This window comes from Salvelinus namaycush, chromosome 37, assembly GCF_016432855.1.
Source record: "Salvelinus namaycush isolate Seneca chromosome 37, SaNama_1.0, whole genome shotgun sequence".
Classification (NCBI taxonomy): domain Eukaryota; kingdom Metazoa; phylum Chordata; class Actinopteri; order Salmoniformes; family Salmonidae; genus Salvelinus; species Salvelinus namaycush.
In genome coordinates this window covers 10,408,663-10,423,674 of record NC_052343.1, presented here as the reverse complement: position 1 = coordinate 10,423,674, position 15,012 = coordinate 10,408,663, and the positions used below count along the sequence as shown (strand labels likewise).

Here is a 15,012-nt window from a genome sequence, read left to right as displayed (position 1 = left end):
AAGTGATAGCCTCTGATGGCGGCATATTTCATATCATCCGACAAAATGACACACTGCTCAACTCAGCTCATCCATAGACCGATGTAGCATCCACAGTTACAACCAATAGGTGGCACTAAAATACCAATATATGGACACATTTAATCCGAGTAGTTTGCAATGCAAACCCCATAGCCTTTCATCATGGATTTACAATTCTTCCAATGCACTGTGCGTGGCGCGTGCAACAACCACACATACATATTAATATTATGTGAAATATTATTACACACATATATAATAAATAAGGTTCTCACGAAATGTCCATGTCAACAATCGAAATGACTGAAAAATGTGTCTAATCAAAACATAATTCTAGCTTGATAAATCAAATGCATCAAAGGGATGTTGTCTATTCTCATGTTCATTTAACAGTAGACTAACCTGCAAATTGCTAAGGAAAATGCATTTCAGCCTACCTTTACTTGTAAATGAAGTCCATTCGTCTGTCCTTCAGGGTAAACCTCTCAGTGACAACATTGTAGAAGTCTTCTTTATTCTTTTTGAGTTTGAAAAGGCTCTCAGTCTCGATTGGCATGAGGGCCAAGGATGACAAAATGATCAAAGCTGGCTTTTATTTGAATACTGATGTTGTCCAAAATGTTGTAAAACATTCCTCTCCTCTCATAAGCTGTCTGCTCCGGTTTGCTGTGTCTGTAAGGCCTAGTGTGGTGCATTTCTCCTCAAACCGATCATAGAAAGTGTCAAACTCTTGTCCCTGGGCATCCACAACTTTCATTGTTTCCCTGATACATGCACAGCAGAACCCCATTTTCATTATTTTATTCTGCAAAACACAAAAGAGTGCCTCAGTTTAGCTGAAAATCTCCCCCTAGACCAACAGCAGAAATCCGGTTGATGCCTTGACAGCCAGGTATCATATCCAGAGGCCATCAGCATAGTTTCTTTGCCCAATTCTGAAGACTTTCTGTCTCTTCTTCTGATGAAGGTCAGGGAGTGCAGATGTTGGTCTCCCTCTCTGAACTTGACCAAGTTTTTCTTAGAAATCCATCTTGGAAAATTGTTTGAGGTGCAGTATGGTGTTCATTTGTCAGGTTGCTTTTGCTTGCTAGCTAGATTTGTTCAGTTCAACGTATGCAAGCTCCAAAATATGTAGACACATCCAATTGTGTACATCTTACATTGGGGCGTCACTACAGACTCTGGTTCGATTCCAGTCTGTGTCGCAGCCGGCCATGACCGGGAGACCCATGAGGCGGCGCACAATTCGCCCAGCGTCGTCCGGGTTAGGGGAGGGTTTGGCCGGCCGGGATGTCCTTGTCCCATCACGCTCTAGAGATTCCTTGTGGCGGGCTAGGTGCATGCACGCTGACCATGGTCGCATGCTGTAAGGTGTTTCCTCCAACACATTGGTGTGGCTGGCTTCCGGGTTTAGCGAGAAGTGTGTCAAGAAGCAGTGCGGCTTGGCAGGATCGTGTTTCGGGGGACGCATGGCTCTCGACCTTCGCCTCTCCCGAGTCCGTACAGGAGTTGCAGCAATGGGACAAGACTGTAACTACCAATTGGATGTCACGAAAATGGATTTCAGTGGACGGGAAGGAAGGCATGCATACTCTGGCGCCTTTCCTGATGTTATGATGTAGTTTTAGCACATTTTGCGATTTTGAGTATAAAAACCTCCAGAATAATTGAGAAAAAACATTAGATTTGTAAAAAAGAATGTCAATTTTTATATAATTGTATTTTTTATTTGGCTTTTCGTAACAGCTTTTTAAAAATTAGATACTGTCACGACTTCCGCCGAAGTCGGTCCCTCTCCTTGTTCGGTCCCTCTCCTTGTTCGGGCCCTCTCCTTGTTCAGGCGGCGTTCGGCGGTCGACGTCACCGGCCTTCTAGCCATCGCCGATCCACTTTTCATTTTCCATTTGTTTTGTCTTTGTCTTACACACCTGGTTTCAATTCCCCAATTACCTGTTCATTATTTAACCCTCTGTTCCCCCATGTTTGTTTGTGAGTGATTGTTTCTATGTAGGAAGGTCCGTTATTGTGGGCTCTGTTTTTGTAGTGCATTTATTATATGTTGAGTAAAATATGTTTATTTACTCATATCTGCTGTCCTGCGCCTGACTCCTATACACCAGCTACACATAGACTTCCTGACAGATTATCACAGGATAAGCACGACCTACCCTGCCTACCCTGACTGCAAGTCACTGACACTATCATCCACTATAACTACTTTACTGTGCTAACTATTAGCCAGTGTGTTTGACTGTTTCTGTACACAACAAGGTGACATTATACAGTATGTTTGAATATTTGAGTGTGTTACCTCATGAGACGATCTGCATTTAACTACAAAAATGTTTTCAGAATTTTGATAACAATCATAACAATTTTGACAACAATGACCCAAATGCTCTTTCAGACAATGGGAGATGAAACAGTATGAATCACCCCTCTGACGTCCCTAAGGATATGTATCACTGCCATCTTAGTACATAAACAGATAAAATAGTTGGAAAAAGCCTGCTTCTCTGTTCCTATAAGTAATCCCTGAGGTAACTTGGATGGACATGAAATATCCAGTTGGTTCTGTGATCAAGGTCCACGTGATGAGTCCTGATGAGACCTAAACTTGAACCATGTGACCCCAAGCCAATACCTAGTAAAGTTAATACACTGTTCTGGCAGGAGACCCAGCTTTCAGTCACAGATAGGTGAATCCAAAATAGGGCCAATTACATCATTACATAATCGGGGATGGGTGGCTTTTTATATTTTAGTCATTTAGCATACATGCTCATAAAGAGCAACTAACATTAAGTGCCATGCTCAAGGGCACATCACCAGATGTATCACCTAGTCTGCTCGGGGATTCAAACCAACAACCTTTCTGTTATTGGTCCAATGCTCTTAACTGCTAGGCTACCTGCCGCCACAAAGTATTTGAGGGCCAGAGATAGTGGTGGGTAATGTTGAAACTTCAGAGAGAGGAAGGGTTGGACCATGGCCCTGCTACAGAGAGGGGTGGAATGATTGAGGACCATGGCAGGACCATGGCCCTGCTACTGAGAGGGGTGGAAGGATGGAGGACCATGGCAGGACCATGGCCCTGCTACAGAGAGGGGTGGAAGGATTGAGGTGACGGTATTGCTAATAGGGCAGAGAGAAGGGCATCGAGATATGAAGTCTCAGGTAGATCTTTCCTCCCTTTATCACAATACTTATGTTCCTCACAATCAAAAGGTCTCTTTCTTTCCTCAATAGAATTCAGTATGAGAGGTTCCTGTATTATATTTCAGATGACCCCTGAAGTATTACCTAATGCTTCCCTGCTCTTTCCAAGATCTTGCGGTTGGCGTGTATTTGCAGGTAGTCATAGTCTTGGAAACATTGCTACACACTAACATAGGAATAGATAAATCAATCTGAGAGATGAATCAGAGGTGAGATCTCAGTTCTTGTCACGGATCCTTCTGGACCTTTCATCACACACACCTGTCCCCTATTCCCACGGATTAGTATTTGTATATAGTGGTTTCCATTGGGGGGTCGGTTATTGTTACAATGTCCGTTGGTGCGTGTGAGTACCTGTGCTGTGTGTTTTGGCTTTCGTGCCCTTGTGGATTGCCAGATGATTACGGGTCTCGTCCCGTGTGTTAATCATTGTGCGCATGTGTATTTATTCGAGGTACTCCTCGCTCTTTTGTTTGGGTTTCAATCCTGTGTTTTTGTAACATGGATGTTTGGTTTTCGTCCCCGTGCCTTTATACGGCACGCTGTAATTTGGGAAATAGAAACCCCTATTACGCATTACTGCGCCTGGCTCCCGACCCTTTATAGCAACGTGACAGTTCTCAAGTATTATGACTGAATGACAATACATAAAAAACTGTGACCATACTCCAAGCTTCCCTGATGGTCATACCTATATTGCTTGTATTTGCACGTAAGAATACGTAAGGAAACAGTGACACAGTGCATGTAAAACAGTGTTACGTGGCAGTGCTCCAAACTACCTTTACCAGCAGTGATACATTGCCCCTATACACTACATTTAAGCTGCAGTCTGCGGCTCGGTCTGGTCACCCCAGTTACTTGTTTTGGTAGACAGCCAAGGACTGGGACTGGAGAAATGTAAATCATCAAATCACAGTTTATTTCAAGTGCATTTAACAAAAGCCTCAATACACTTTACAAAAAAAAGGAATAAAAAAGAAAGCAAGAAACAACAGAGAATTCAAACTTAAGTATAACCACTCTCAAATTCATAGACAGAGCTATGGATGCAAATGCGTTCCATATATGATATCAAAATTATAGTTTTAGCCATGTTTTGAAGGTATACAGTGCTTGTTTATCACTAACAGAAACAGAAATTAGATGATGAAACAATATGCAAATAAAACTCAGTTCTGGGTGATGGAAATCCCACAAATAAACCGGGTTATGCTCCAAACTCGCTCAACCAGTCAGGGAGGGCAGCGAAATACGGAAGCCAGATTGGGTCAATAAAGAAAAGTCAAAAACCTGTAGGGGGGTTTGGTAAGGGTTATGTACAAACCAGTTCTGAAACAAAAAGAGGGATATTTTTTTTGTTTCTCCTGAGCCTGTCCTTGTATACCCTCAAATGTATTGTGATTGTGGTTGTGTAGAAGCATTCACTTTACATCCAGTTATTAACAACTTCAGTGCAGCAAGTTCTATGTAATCAATAAATATCATAATTGTTTACTATTTGAAATGTACGACTATTACTAGACATACAGCATTACAAACAGCTGGTGAATAAGACTGAATAAAAATCACCAACTAAAGTTCAAGTCAAAAGTGGCTTTGCTACACTTTACATTAAGTAGCAAAGATACCATGGAGTTTAATGGTATTCACATGCATTGTGTAATTACACAATAAATACACGTGTGACTTATTGAGAATTCCTTGTTTTATGTCAATGCAGTTTCAGTATATAGCAGAGAAGTTGCTGTACATTCTGGTTACCAAATAAAAAACTACATCGTTGCACAAGTAATTCACTTTCAAGTTGCATGTCCTGTTTTGCCTTAACCCCATTCTGCAACCACACCTACCCATTGGAATCCCAGTTTGGCAGAGCTGGTCTGTGGATTTTATTTTCCTTTGAACCATAACCATCTCTCCACAGTCTGGTGCTTCTCTGCTATGTCTCCACTCACTGGGTGACATCACTGGAGTTTCCCCTTTTGTGCTAGTAGCAGGCCGAGCATAAAAACGACAGGGCTTCTGGCAGAAGTCCATTCTAACAAACGAGCAAAACACAGGACACCTATGTTTTGCTACAACTCTACAAAAACAAAGCTACAACTCTGTAAAAACAAAGAAGATATTTAGGAGATATTCGGGCAAATATTCAGTTGCTAGACTTTTCCACTGCCACCAAGAGTCAAGAGTCAAGAGCCAAGAGTCAAGAGTTTGAACCTCATTCAACAGAAGTATGGAGGGGTATGCGATGACAACTGTCGACATGGAGAGGGGCCTTGAAAATAGCCTTGTGGACAGTGGCCCTGTGTACAAGACAACGGTGACAGCTGTTGCTGAGAGAAAGGCCTCCAGAGGTTGGCTATGGAGGCTTTGTGGGGTCCTCTTAGTAGCAGCTTTATGTGCGGCAGCAGCCCTGCTCTTTGCCTGGTGTCAGCATGGAAGACTGGCAACGGTAAGGAACTCTAATGGGGCCAATATTTACCACATTTCTGAAATAGAGGACCGTACAATCAACTAACATCCTCTTGGTTTATCTCACAGATGCAGGACGGAATGGAGCCTCAGCTGGAGATACTCATTGGCGCAAAAGGTGATTATTTGATTGACAGATGCCCTTTTTCATTGAATTTCTTCTCACTGTAATTGCTTTAATTAAAGGTTACCTGTTGTAGGCAACATCATGGCTTTTGCTTGTGTTATCCGTGACTAATATTTTTCTCTTCCTCAGATACCCACCATACATTGAAGCAGATTGCCGGCAATGCAAAAGCAGCCATCCATTTAGAGGGTGAGTGACCTATAGCCTTTTGCAGCCAGCCTGGACTGTGTCTGTTGAAGGTTAAAACATGTCTAGTGGGCTAGTATGTCTTAGTGTTTTTCCATTGTAGAAGCTAGGGGATTCTTTTTAAACATCCCCATTCAAAAATAAGGTTTAAGGTTTAAAACAGTGTCTAGTGGGTTAGTAAGTATTTCTATTGGCGAAGCCCTGGGATTTTTTTCAAACATTTCCATTGACAAAAATTAAAGCACAACACAAGGAAGTTGCTTAATCATTAGCTTGTCTCTTGTTGCCACCAGAGTAAATTGACAAGAACTTTGTAAGAACAAATAGCTACCAGCTGGACCCTGGGGCCTCAAAGTTGTAACAATGGGCCTTTCTTCCCTCTAATGCCAGGTGAATACAATCCTAATCTTACCGCTGACACAGTGCAGTGGAGAAAGGATGACGGCCAGGCCTTTTCCCAGGGCGGGTTCAAGCTACAAGGGAACCAAATCCTCATCCCACACACTGGGCTCTTCTTCGTTTACAGCCAGGCTTCGTTTAGGGTCAAGTGCAACGGCCCGGGCGAGCGTACCACTCCTCTGAGTCACGTTATTTGTCGCTATTCGGACTCCATCGGGGATAAGGCTAATCTACTTAGCGGGGTAAGGTCAGTTTGTCAACAAAACTACGGTAATGCTGAGTCCAATATCGGCGAGGGCTGGTACAATGCAGTTTACCTTAGTGCAGTGTTTCAGCTGAATGAAGGGGACAAACTGTGGACTGAGACCAATCGACTGACCGATGTGGAGCCAGAGCACGGCAAGAACTTTTTTGGTGTGTTTGCACTATGATGAGAGAGAGGCAGGCCAGAGATGAATGTTTGTTGAAACAGTTTTACGTTAAAACTCTTATTTTAGTTTTGCAATTTTATGGTAACTGAGCAATCTCAAAGGAGATAGGTCTAATCTTAATGGTTATTTGTAAACTGAAAAAGTTTAAGAAAGTATTATTGTTTGTCCATACATGATGAATGTCCATTCTCTGTATTGTAGATTTTGCACCAAATAATATTATGACTTTGAGTTATTTATATTAACTTACTTTTTGTTTTTTTACTATTTATATGGAAATACATATTAACTTAAAAAAATGATATTTATTATTTATATGAAAATACAGTAGGCTACTGTGGAGTACTGTAGTATAAGTTATTTTGATTCAGATAAGTCTAGCAGCAGCCTATACTAGGCCTATCAGGATACATTGCTACAATATTAAGTTATTTTATTTAATGTACTATGTACTATGTTTATTTAAATGTGATTGTGTGTATTTTATTTGTCACCTATTCAGAGTGCTTGAATCAACTGTAATAAATTCCAAATGTTCTCAACTTTAGGAGACTCAAAGTTTGATTATATTTAATTGTGCAGTTTGGAGGGGAGGGGGGGAGACGTTGGTCTGGACATATCCAACTGTCTTATGTGGTTGAGGGTAAATAGGTTTTGACTTTAGCAGTAAATGAACACTAAGGGCTCTATTCATTCTGTAAAGTTGAAGCGTTACAGACGCCGCGATAGACATGTAAAGGTCATTTCAGATTGAGCCGACATGTGCAGCGTTTATCATGAACGCTGTCTCCACTAACGCGGGAACATTGCCTTTAAATTTCAATCACTCTATAACGCTGAACTTCTGCAATGCAGATTGAATTAAAGCCCTACATCTGTTCTTGAGCAGCTTGCGCCAGAAATTGTAATACAAAGGGCATCCCCAATGATGCAAGGGAAATTCCCTTTTTATTCCTGCTGTGTCAAGTGAGAGGGCCCACATATGCCTTAAGCCATGTCTGGGGATTCCCCCCACTGACCTTATTCCTCCTCCTCCTCCTCCTCCTCCTCCTCCTCCTTCTTGAAAGCATCATAGGTTTTCAGTCAGGTGGTTGGGTGGCAGGCTGTAAACATCTGAGCTGAAATACTGTATGTGCATGAGAAAATGTGTTTGTCCCACAAACATCCTCAGGCTGTATAGCTCATATTACGATCTCAATCTTTGAGTTCAAATTGCCTTTTGATACGAAATGACACCAATACCCATTGGTTAATAGGTCAATAAATGATGAAGTGGAAGCACATTGTATGGGACTGAAAGTCCTTTTAATCCTGGGAGGGCTATCGTTCAATATGAATGTAGATTCTAGATGAATAAACAACAGAATCCCTTGGGTGTCATTACCTGATGGTGACATCTAGTGGTTAAAACAGCTGTGTGTGTGACATGCTTGTCCCTTTGGACATGGTTATGATACCACATATTGTCTGTCATAAAATGCCCATTCAAAGTATAATGAAGTGTTTTGTCGTATTTCAGGGTTTATGAGGGTGTTTAAATGAAATGATGTTCCTTATTAGTCCAATTGACACATAACCCGATACACATCAATTCAGTGAAAAACAATGGGTTTATTTTACTATGATTATCCATATATTTGAATGCATATAATCTGATATTATATCAACATTTAAAATTGTAAATATAGTGTATACAAATATCTTCAAATCCAGTTATATACACTGCATGTACAAAACATTAGGAACACCTGCTCTTTCCATGACATAGACTGAACAAGTGAATCCAGGTGAAAGCTATGATCCCTTATTGATGTCACCTGTTAAATCCACTTCAATCAGTGTTGATGAATGGGAGGAGAAGGGTTAAAGAAGGATTTTTAAGCCTTGAGACAACTGAGACATGGATTGTGTATGTGAGCCATTCAGAGGGTGAATGGGCAAGACAAAAGACTTAAGTGCTTTTGAACAGGGTGTGGTAGTAGGTGCCAGGCGCACCGGTTTGAGTGTGTCAAGAACTGCAACGCTCTGGATTTTTCACAACAGTTTCCTGTGTGTATCAAGAATTGTCCGCCACCCAAAGGACATCCAGCCAACTTGACACAACTGTGAGAAGCATTGGAGTCAACATGGGCCAGCATCCCTGTGGAATGCTTTCAACACCTTGTACGGCCATTTCCCGGCGAATTGAGGCTGTTCTGAGGGTAAAAAGGGGCTGCAACTCAATATAAGGAAGGTGTTCCTAATGTGTTGTACACTCAGTGTATATTCATACATGTGCAAGAGTATATTTCTCTAAATAATCTTCGCATACATATATTACAATATTACCCAGTGTCCTCCATGTACAGTTAATAAATATTGACTATTCCACCCAATAACTTCCTATGGAGAGGTCGTATATCTCACTTTCCTATACCCTGAGCTACAGTATGTTATTAGAACGGCAACAAAATCCCGACCTGAAACTTTGTTTTGTACTATAGTGCAACATGAGATAATGCTATTTGGAAAAGTAAAGTCTCTTACGTTACTTGCCAATAAAGCTGTGTTATATCATTGCTTCATACATTTTGACGAATTGCTAATGAATGAGATTGTACATATATATTAACTGTCGTATACGCATGTCAGAATCCTTTACTAAACCGTTACATATAGTCTTCGTCATCACATTCACAAACGTATTTGTACAAAGATAAAATCGGAGGGGCATTTCGGAAGAAATGTCAAATATAAGACCAACGGGTGACAGGCATGTACACTCACATTTACATTTATATTCAGATTGTCTTAAAGGAAAAACAGTTATTGACAAAGAAAATAAAAAGGGTGGGAAGAATGATGCATAATAAATATGCCATTTAAAATCTTCAGGCGGGTGTGCTTCCTTTCAATATCTAGGATGTGTCCAAGAAAACTCTAATTGTGGGAACATATTCATTCAAGTCCAATTGAAAACGTTCAAAAGGATGATACATAGAATACTGATTAGGTTACATATCATATTACACTATTTCCTTATCAAATGGGTTTCATATATTCAAGAGCATACAACAGCAAACAAGTGATTGAAGATACAAAGCTGTACTTGAATATGTATACAGCCAAAAATCCACAAAAATCTTGCTTTTGTCCCAAAATGAGGGTTGTCCGTTCCAAAACCCTCTACCGCATATGGCTATAATGTTGGCATTTCACTTTCAGTTAGATTGACTTTACACTTTGAGTTTCGATGGCGTTTTGATATGAAATCCAGTAAATTGAATCCACTGGGAAACTCTGCTGGTTTTTTCCACTCTCATTGCATTTGAACAGTTTCCACCCCTTTACCCCCCAAAATATTGAACTAAATATAGGGCACAACACTGAATCCATGACATAACATATCATACATTATGTAATAACAATATTAATCAATTAACATGTGCTTCGCTATTTCAACAAACCGAAGACAAATAGGCAGAGACGGGAGTCAAAAAGAAGCAAACACACACAGTACACAAAGTCCTCCCGGAGACCCTAGATACATCTGCACAACAGAACGAGAAAACAAACAAAGGGAAGGAGGAAAGAGGAGGAATGAAAAAGGGAGATCTGTCCATTTTTTTGTCTCCACAAGTAGACTGAGGGTTACTCTGGGATGTGCTTGTCTCTTATTCAATAACTCGTAGTACTAGTCACAAGTGCTTCAGGTTCCCACAGTGAGATAGACTGTGAGAAAGACTGGTGTTACCCGGGGTGACTCGCCTCACAGCAGCCTGTAGTGAATGGAAAAGCCCTCTGCCGTCGTGTGCCTCCACTCACTCTGTCAATGTCAGTAGCTTGTGCTCTTTTCCCATAACAAGTGAAAGTCACAGTGCCTCCATGTGTGTTCGTTCCTCTGTACGCTCTGGGCTCTTCTAGCACACCACCCCCCCACCCCTTCACTTGTAGAGCAGGGGGATCTGGCTGTTGTGACAGTGGTTGCGACTTATCTTGCTGTCCGCCTGGTACAGGTTGGAGGAGTTGGAGAAGGAGGGGGGTAAGGAGGAGTGATTGTCCGACGCGGGGTTGGGGTAACCGGGTGGGGGCAGGAGAGACTTGGGGTCTGGCTGGGAAGAGGGCGGGGACGGGTTGCTGTGGTTCTGGTTGGTGCCGGATGAGGGCCGTCGTCGGTTGCGCAGGGCCTGTCTCTCAACCAGCTGGTTGCGGAGCTCCGATACCCTCTGCTCTTTCTGAGAGCACAGAAGAGGAAGAGGTCTTATTAATACTGGACACTCATGTGTAAAGAGGAATCCTTTATTACGCATTAATTGAGCATGAATTAGACATGTATTCATCATGTATTAATCATGTATTAATCAAACCAAATGTATCTCTTAGTAAAATATAATACAAATTAATGATTGGAAAGATTGATTGGTTGATTGCTAGGTCAAATAATTCAGACGTATTAGATGTATTTTAATAAATGCATTTTGATTATATTTTGATATCTATGGTATCAAAGTGAGTGTGTATTGTAGTACCACCTGTATGATAAAGATTGCTTGAATGATTGATTACTAGTTCCAATAATTCAGCTGTATATTATACGTATTAGACATATTTCAATCTAGATGTATTGTGATTCTATGTTGACAGCTAAGGTGCATCATAAAGTGTGTACCGTACCTCCTGTATGATCTTCTGCAGCTCACGGTTCTCTCTCTCCAGCTGGCGAGACTTCTCCTCGTCGTTGTTGTTGGTGGATGAGCCGGTCTTCAGCGTGTCCTGCTGCTCTGACTGCCACTCACCACGCGTAATCAGCCTGCGCATCTAGAATAGAATAGAGCTTTACTCTACACAGCCAGAGAAGAACCATATACTATATGTGAATTTGGAAATGTTAACATTGAAGAAAGTATTGAGACTGTTTCGAGTGCTGATGCAAGTGTACATTAAATACTGCTGCTAAATGACTCAGTCCTAGGCTACGTCCCAAATGGCACCCTATTCCCTATACAGTGCACTACTTTTGAGCAGAGCCCTGGCCCAAAGTAACGCACTATAAAGGGAATATGGTGCCATTTGGGACACAGCCCTGTTCTATACAGTATACTGTACCTTGGGCACAAAGAGCACCACCAGGGTGATGTAGACAGAGAACACTATGGCCAGAGCGGCAAAGGCAAAGGAAGCGTCCTGCTGTGACGTGAGGATCATAGTGACGGGAGCCGTGATCATGCACAACACCTGCAGAGACGGGGGGATTGAGAGAGAGAGCGAGAGCGAGAGCGAGAGATTGAGAGAAACAAAGAGGTAAATATCAAGAGAGAGGTGAGAGAGGAAAATAAGATCTCAAAAAGCGGTTGGCAACTGCTTATCATTCCAACGAGGTTCCTCATATGAAAACATCATTAAAAAGTCATAGATGAAGTAGCAGGTTAGCAGTACCATCCTGGCACATCATCACAATATCAAGCCTTACAAAAGCTCTCTGCTTCCCAACAAGGAGGCCTTTGCAGATACAATAAATATTGACATTTTAAAGGATTCTACCTCATATGGGGCACCATTGTATAATAAATTGTATAATTTATCTCTGTGTATTACACCACGAAATATACACAATTAAATAAAATGGTTAAATCAACATCTAAGCTTTCCCTTTGTTCAGACCTGCAGCTGTGTTTAACGATTTCATCAAGCTATATGAATGATTGATCAATTAAATGTTCTTTCCTCTGCTTAGCAAAAAAAAAAATGACTGTATGTACTTCATAATTGCATAACCGCCCCACAGCAAATGAGCAGTCAAAAGAAGTAAAACTGTGGTTTTCAGTCATAAGTGTTTCGGTTCCTCATTAAGCTGTTTTGAGATGGGAATCTGGGCAAGTTTAGGCAATTATGTAAATCCCTGTTCAGAGAGTACTAAAATGTTTGCACATTGTTGCGCAGAAATAGAAACCCAGCCTAAAGCTAAAGTTATAAAAACATGTTGCCTGTGTAAGAGCAGTGGTTTGTCCAGCAAAACTCTACATTACCAGACATTTCATGGATTTGCTCACCTGTGTGAGGGTTACCGAATGGCTATGGCTACTTGTTTGCAAAACTTAGATGGTGCAATGGTACTGTATGTTATCTCTGCTATATCAGTTAAAGTGGAGCTTAAATACCTCTATTGGTGAGGATCCTTCACCGATTCAAATCAAATGATTGTTTAAGTATAGCACTAACGTTTTTCTTTAGCGCCAAAAATATGTCTTCCAAAAATACATTTATGAGCACATGCTTACCACCAGAAATAACAAGTCTTAGCCGTGTGTTATCATTATGCACTAATAAATGATTGAATCTCATGTCCACACTGAGACAATGCCTAGCCCCTGCTACCTTTCTATCAATAGTTAATTGTTGCTTTGAGTTCATTCGCTCGATGGACTGCCTAAAATGCAGAGCGGAAACCAGAGCACTCCCCCTGTGATGGTTGAGACTCACAGCCACGTTGTAAATAGCCATCCCCACGGCTCGATGGTCATTGATCTTCTCCGTGGAAATAGACTTGGTCTCGTAGGCCAGAAATATCCCCAGCAACAGCAGCAGTCCCTTGTAGCCATACACTACACCTGGTGGAGAGAGAGAGAGACAAAGTGGGAGAGAGAGAATGAGAGAGAGAAAGAGAGAATGAGAGAGAGAGAGAGAGAGAGAGAGAGAGAGAGAGATGGAGATGGAAAGCGAAGACGATGGAGTGATGTTAGGCAGTTGACTAAAGGTAATGCATATCCCCCCTTTATTTCTTCTGTCCAAGTGTCCATTGTTCTTTCATTACGTCGCTCAGTGGGGTGACAATATATTCGCATAGCACAGAGAGGGAATGCTATGGGGCAATGGCACAGTTTGTGACCCGTATTATTTGAATTTGACAGTATTATGCATTCAGAAGAGCTGCCACTGTCCGGACGAGAGGCAGTATGGCAATAGTGAGAGAAAGACAAATGAAAGGAGAAGATAAAATGAAAGCATATGAGGGAAAGATAAAGGCAGGGAATGACTGACTTGAGTGAGTGAGAGGAGGGGAGGAAAAAGTGGGGTCAGACAAAAAAAGAAGAGAGAAAGCTAATGTGGGGGGCTGAGATACGAGGAGTGTTTAATTTACAATGAATGGACTGGGGATTGAGGGAGTGAGAGAGTGAAAAAAACAGGGAACAAGGGAGTGAGAGAGAGAAGGACAGATAAGAGAGAAGGAGTAAGGAATAGAGGAGGGATACCGAGCCATGTGTTCATCTTCTCTGAAGTGCAGTGCTCCAGGAGGGGCTGAATCAGGACATCCAAGTCTCCTTTAGGGGCCTCCCTAGTGAACTTCTACTCGGAGAGAGAGGGTGGGGGGAGGAAGTGTGTGTGAGAGAGAGAGAGAGAGAGAGAGAGAGAGAGAGAGAGAGAGAGAGAGAGAGAGAGAGAGAGAGAGAGAGAGAGAGAAAGTGGGAGAGAGAGAAAGTGGGAGAGAGAGAGAGAGAGAGAGAGAAAGTGGGAGAGAGAGAGAGAGAGAAAGAGAGAGAGAAAGAAAGAAAGAAAGAAAGAAAGAAAGAAAGAAAGAAAGAGAGGGAGAGAGAGAGGGAGAGAGACAGGGAGAGAGGAAGTCAGAGGGAAAGTGAGAGAGAACGGGAGACAGAGTGAACGACATTCCGTGTGATATCCGCAAATCATTAACTTTAAAACTGACTAGAAAGTAAATGAACAATAAGATGACTGACATCAAAGCAATAATCTTTTGTTGAACACTAGACATGTGACAGTGCTAACATACGAAAGCTAATACCACATAGAGTACAGTGCCTTCAGAAAGTATTCACACCCCTTGACTTCTTCCACATTTTGTTGTGTTACAGCCTGACGAAGGCCGTGTGGCCGATACGTAAAAGCTAATTAAAAAACAGTGATACCATCAAGAGCGGTGTGCGGGTTTCTTATTTTTTCTCATGTTATTCAACTGTTACCATGCCCCTGCAAAAAAAGATCAGATGTGCGAGTGCCTTTCGAATACGGAATTTTGTTGTGTTACAGCCTGAATTTAAAATGGATTACATTTAGATTTTTGGTCACTGGCCTAAAGTGAAATTCTGTTTTTAGAAATGTTTACAAAATAATAAAAAATGAAAAGCTGAAATGTCTTGAGTCAATAAATATTCAACCCCT

The 15,012-nt window shown here is 41.6% G+C and overlaps 2 protein-coding genes across 2 annotated transcripts in view; one reads left to right on the top strand and one right to left on the bottom strand.

Annotated features, from left to right (window-relative positions):
- The first annotated feature begins 5,291 nt into the window (after window positions 1–5,291).
- LOC120031280 (tumor necrosis factor-like) lies at window positions 5,292–7,144 on the top strand. The gene is made up of 4 exons (XM_038976960.1): window positions 5,292–5,695; window positions 5,785–5,833; window positions 5,972–6,031; window positions 6,419–7,144. Exons 1-4 carry the CDS (start codon window positions 5,477–5,479, stop codon window positions 6,856–6,858), a joined length of 768 nt encoding a protein of 255 aa, XP_038832888.1. The 5' UTR covers window positions 5,292–5,476; the 3' UTR covers window positions 6,859–7,144.
- A 3,637-nt stretch (window positions 7,145–10,781) lies between these two features.
- The window catches only part of LOC120031415 (gamma-aminobutyric acid type B receptor subunit 1-like), a 28,712-nt gene continuing 24,481 nt past the window's right edge, over window positions 10,782–15,012 (bottom strand). The window contains exons 14-18 of the mRNA XM_038977154.1: window positions 14,088–14,181; window positions 13,318–13,445; window positions 11,944–12,072; window positions 11,512–11,655; window positions 10,782–11,072 (exon numbers count right to left, since the gene is read on the bottom strand). Of these exons, the coding sequence (XP_038833082.1) occupies window positions 10,782–11,072; window positions 11,512–11,655; window positions 11,944–12,072; window positions 13,318–13,445; window positions 14,088–14,181 (786 nt within the window). The remainder of the gene's footprint in view (window positions 11,073–11,511; window positions 11,656–11,943; window positions 12,073–13,317; window positions 13,446–14,087; window positions 14,182–15,012) is intronic.

What these genes read in the sequence shown, in the direction of transcription:
- LOC120031280 (XM_038976960.1), top strand. Translation starts at nt 5,477, where the DNA reads ATGGAGGGGTATGCGATGACAACTGTCGACATGGAGAGGGGCCTTGAA. An exon ending in GATACTCATTGGCGCAAAAG is followed by an intron (nt 5,834 to 5,971) that starts GTGATTATTTGA and finishes TCTCTTCCTCAG; the next exon opens with ATACCCACCATACATTGAAG. An exon ending in AGCAGCCATCCATTTAGAGG is followed by an intron (nt 6,032 to 6,418) that starts GTGAGTGACCTA and finishes CTCTAATGCCAG; the next exon opens with GTGAATACAATCCTAATCTT.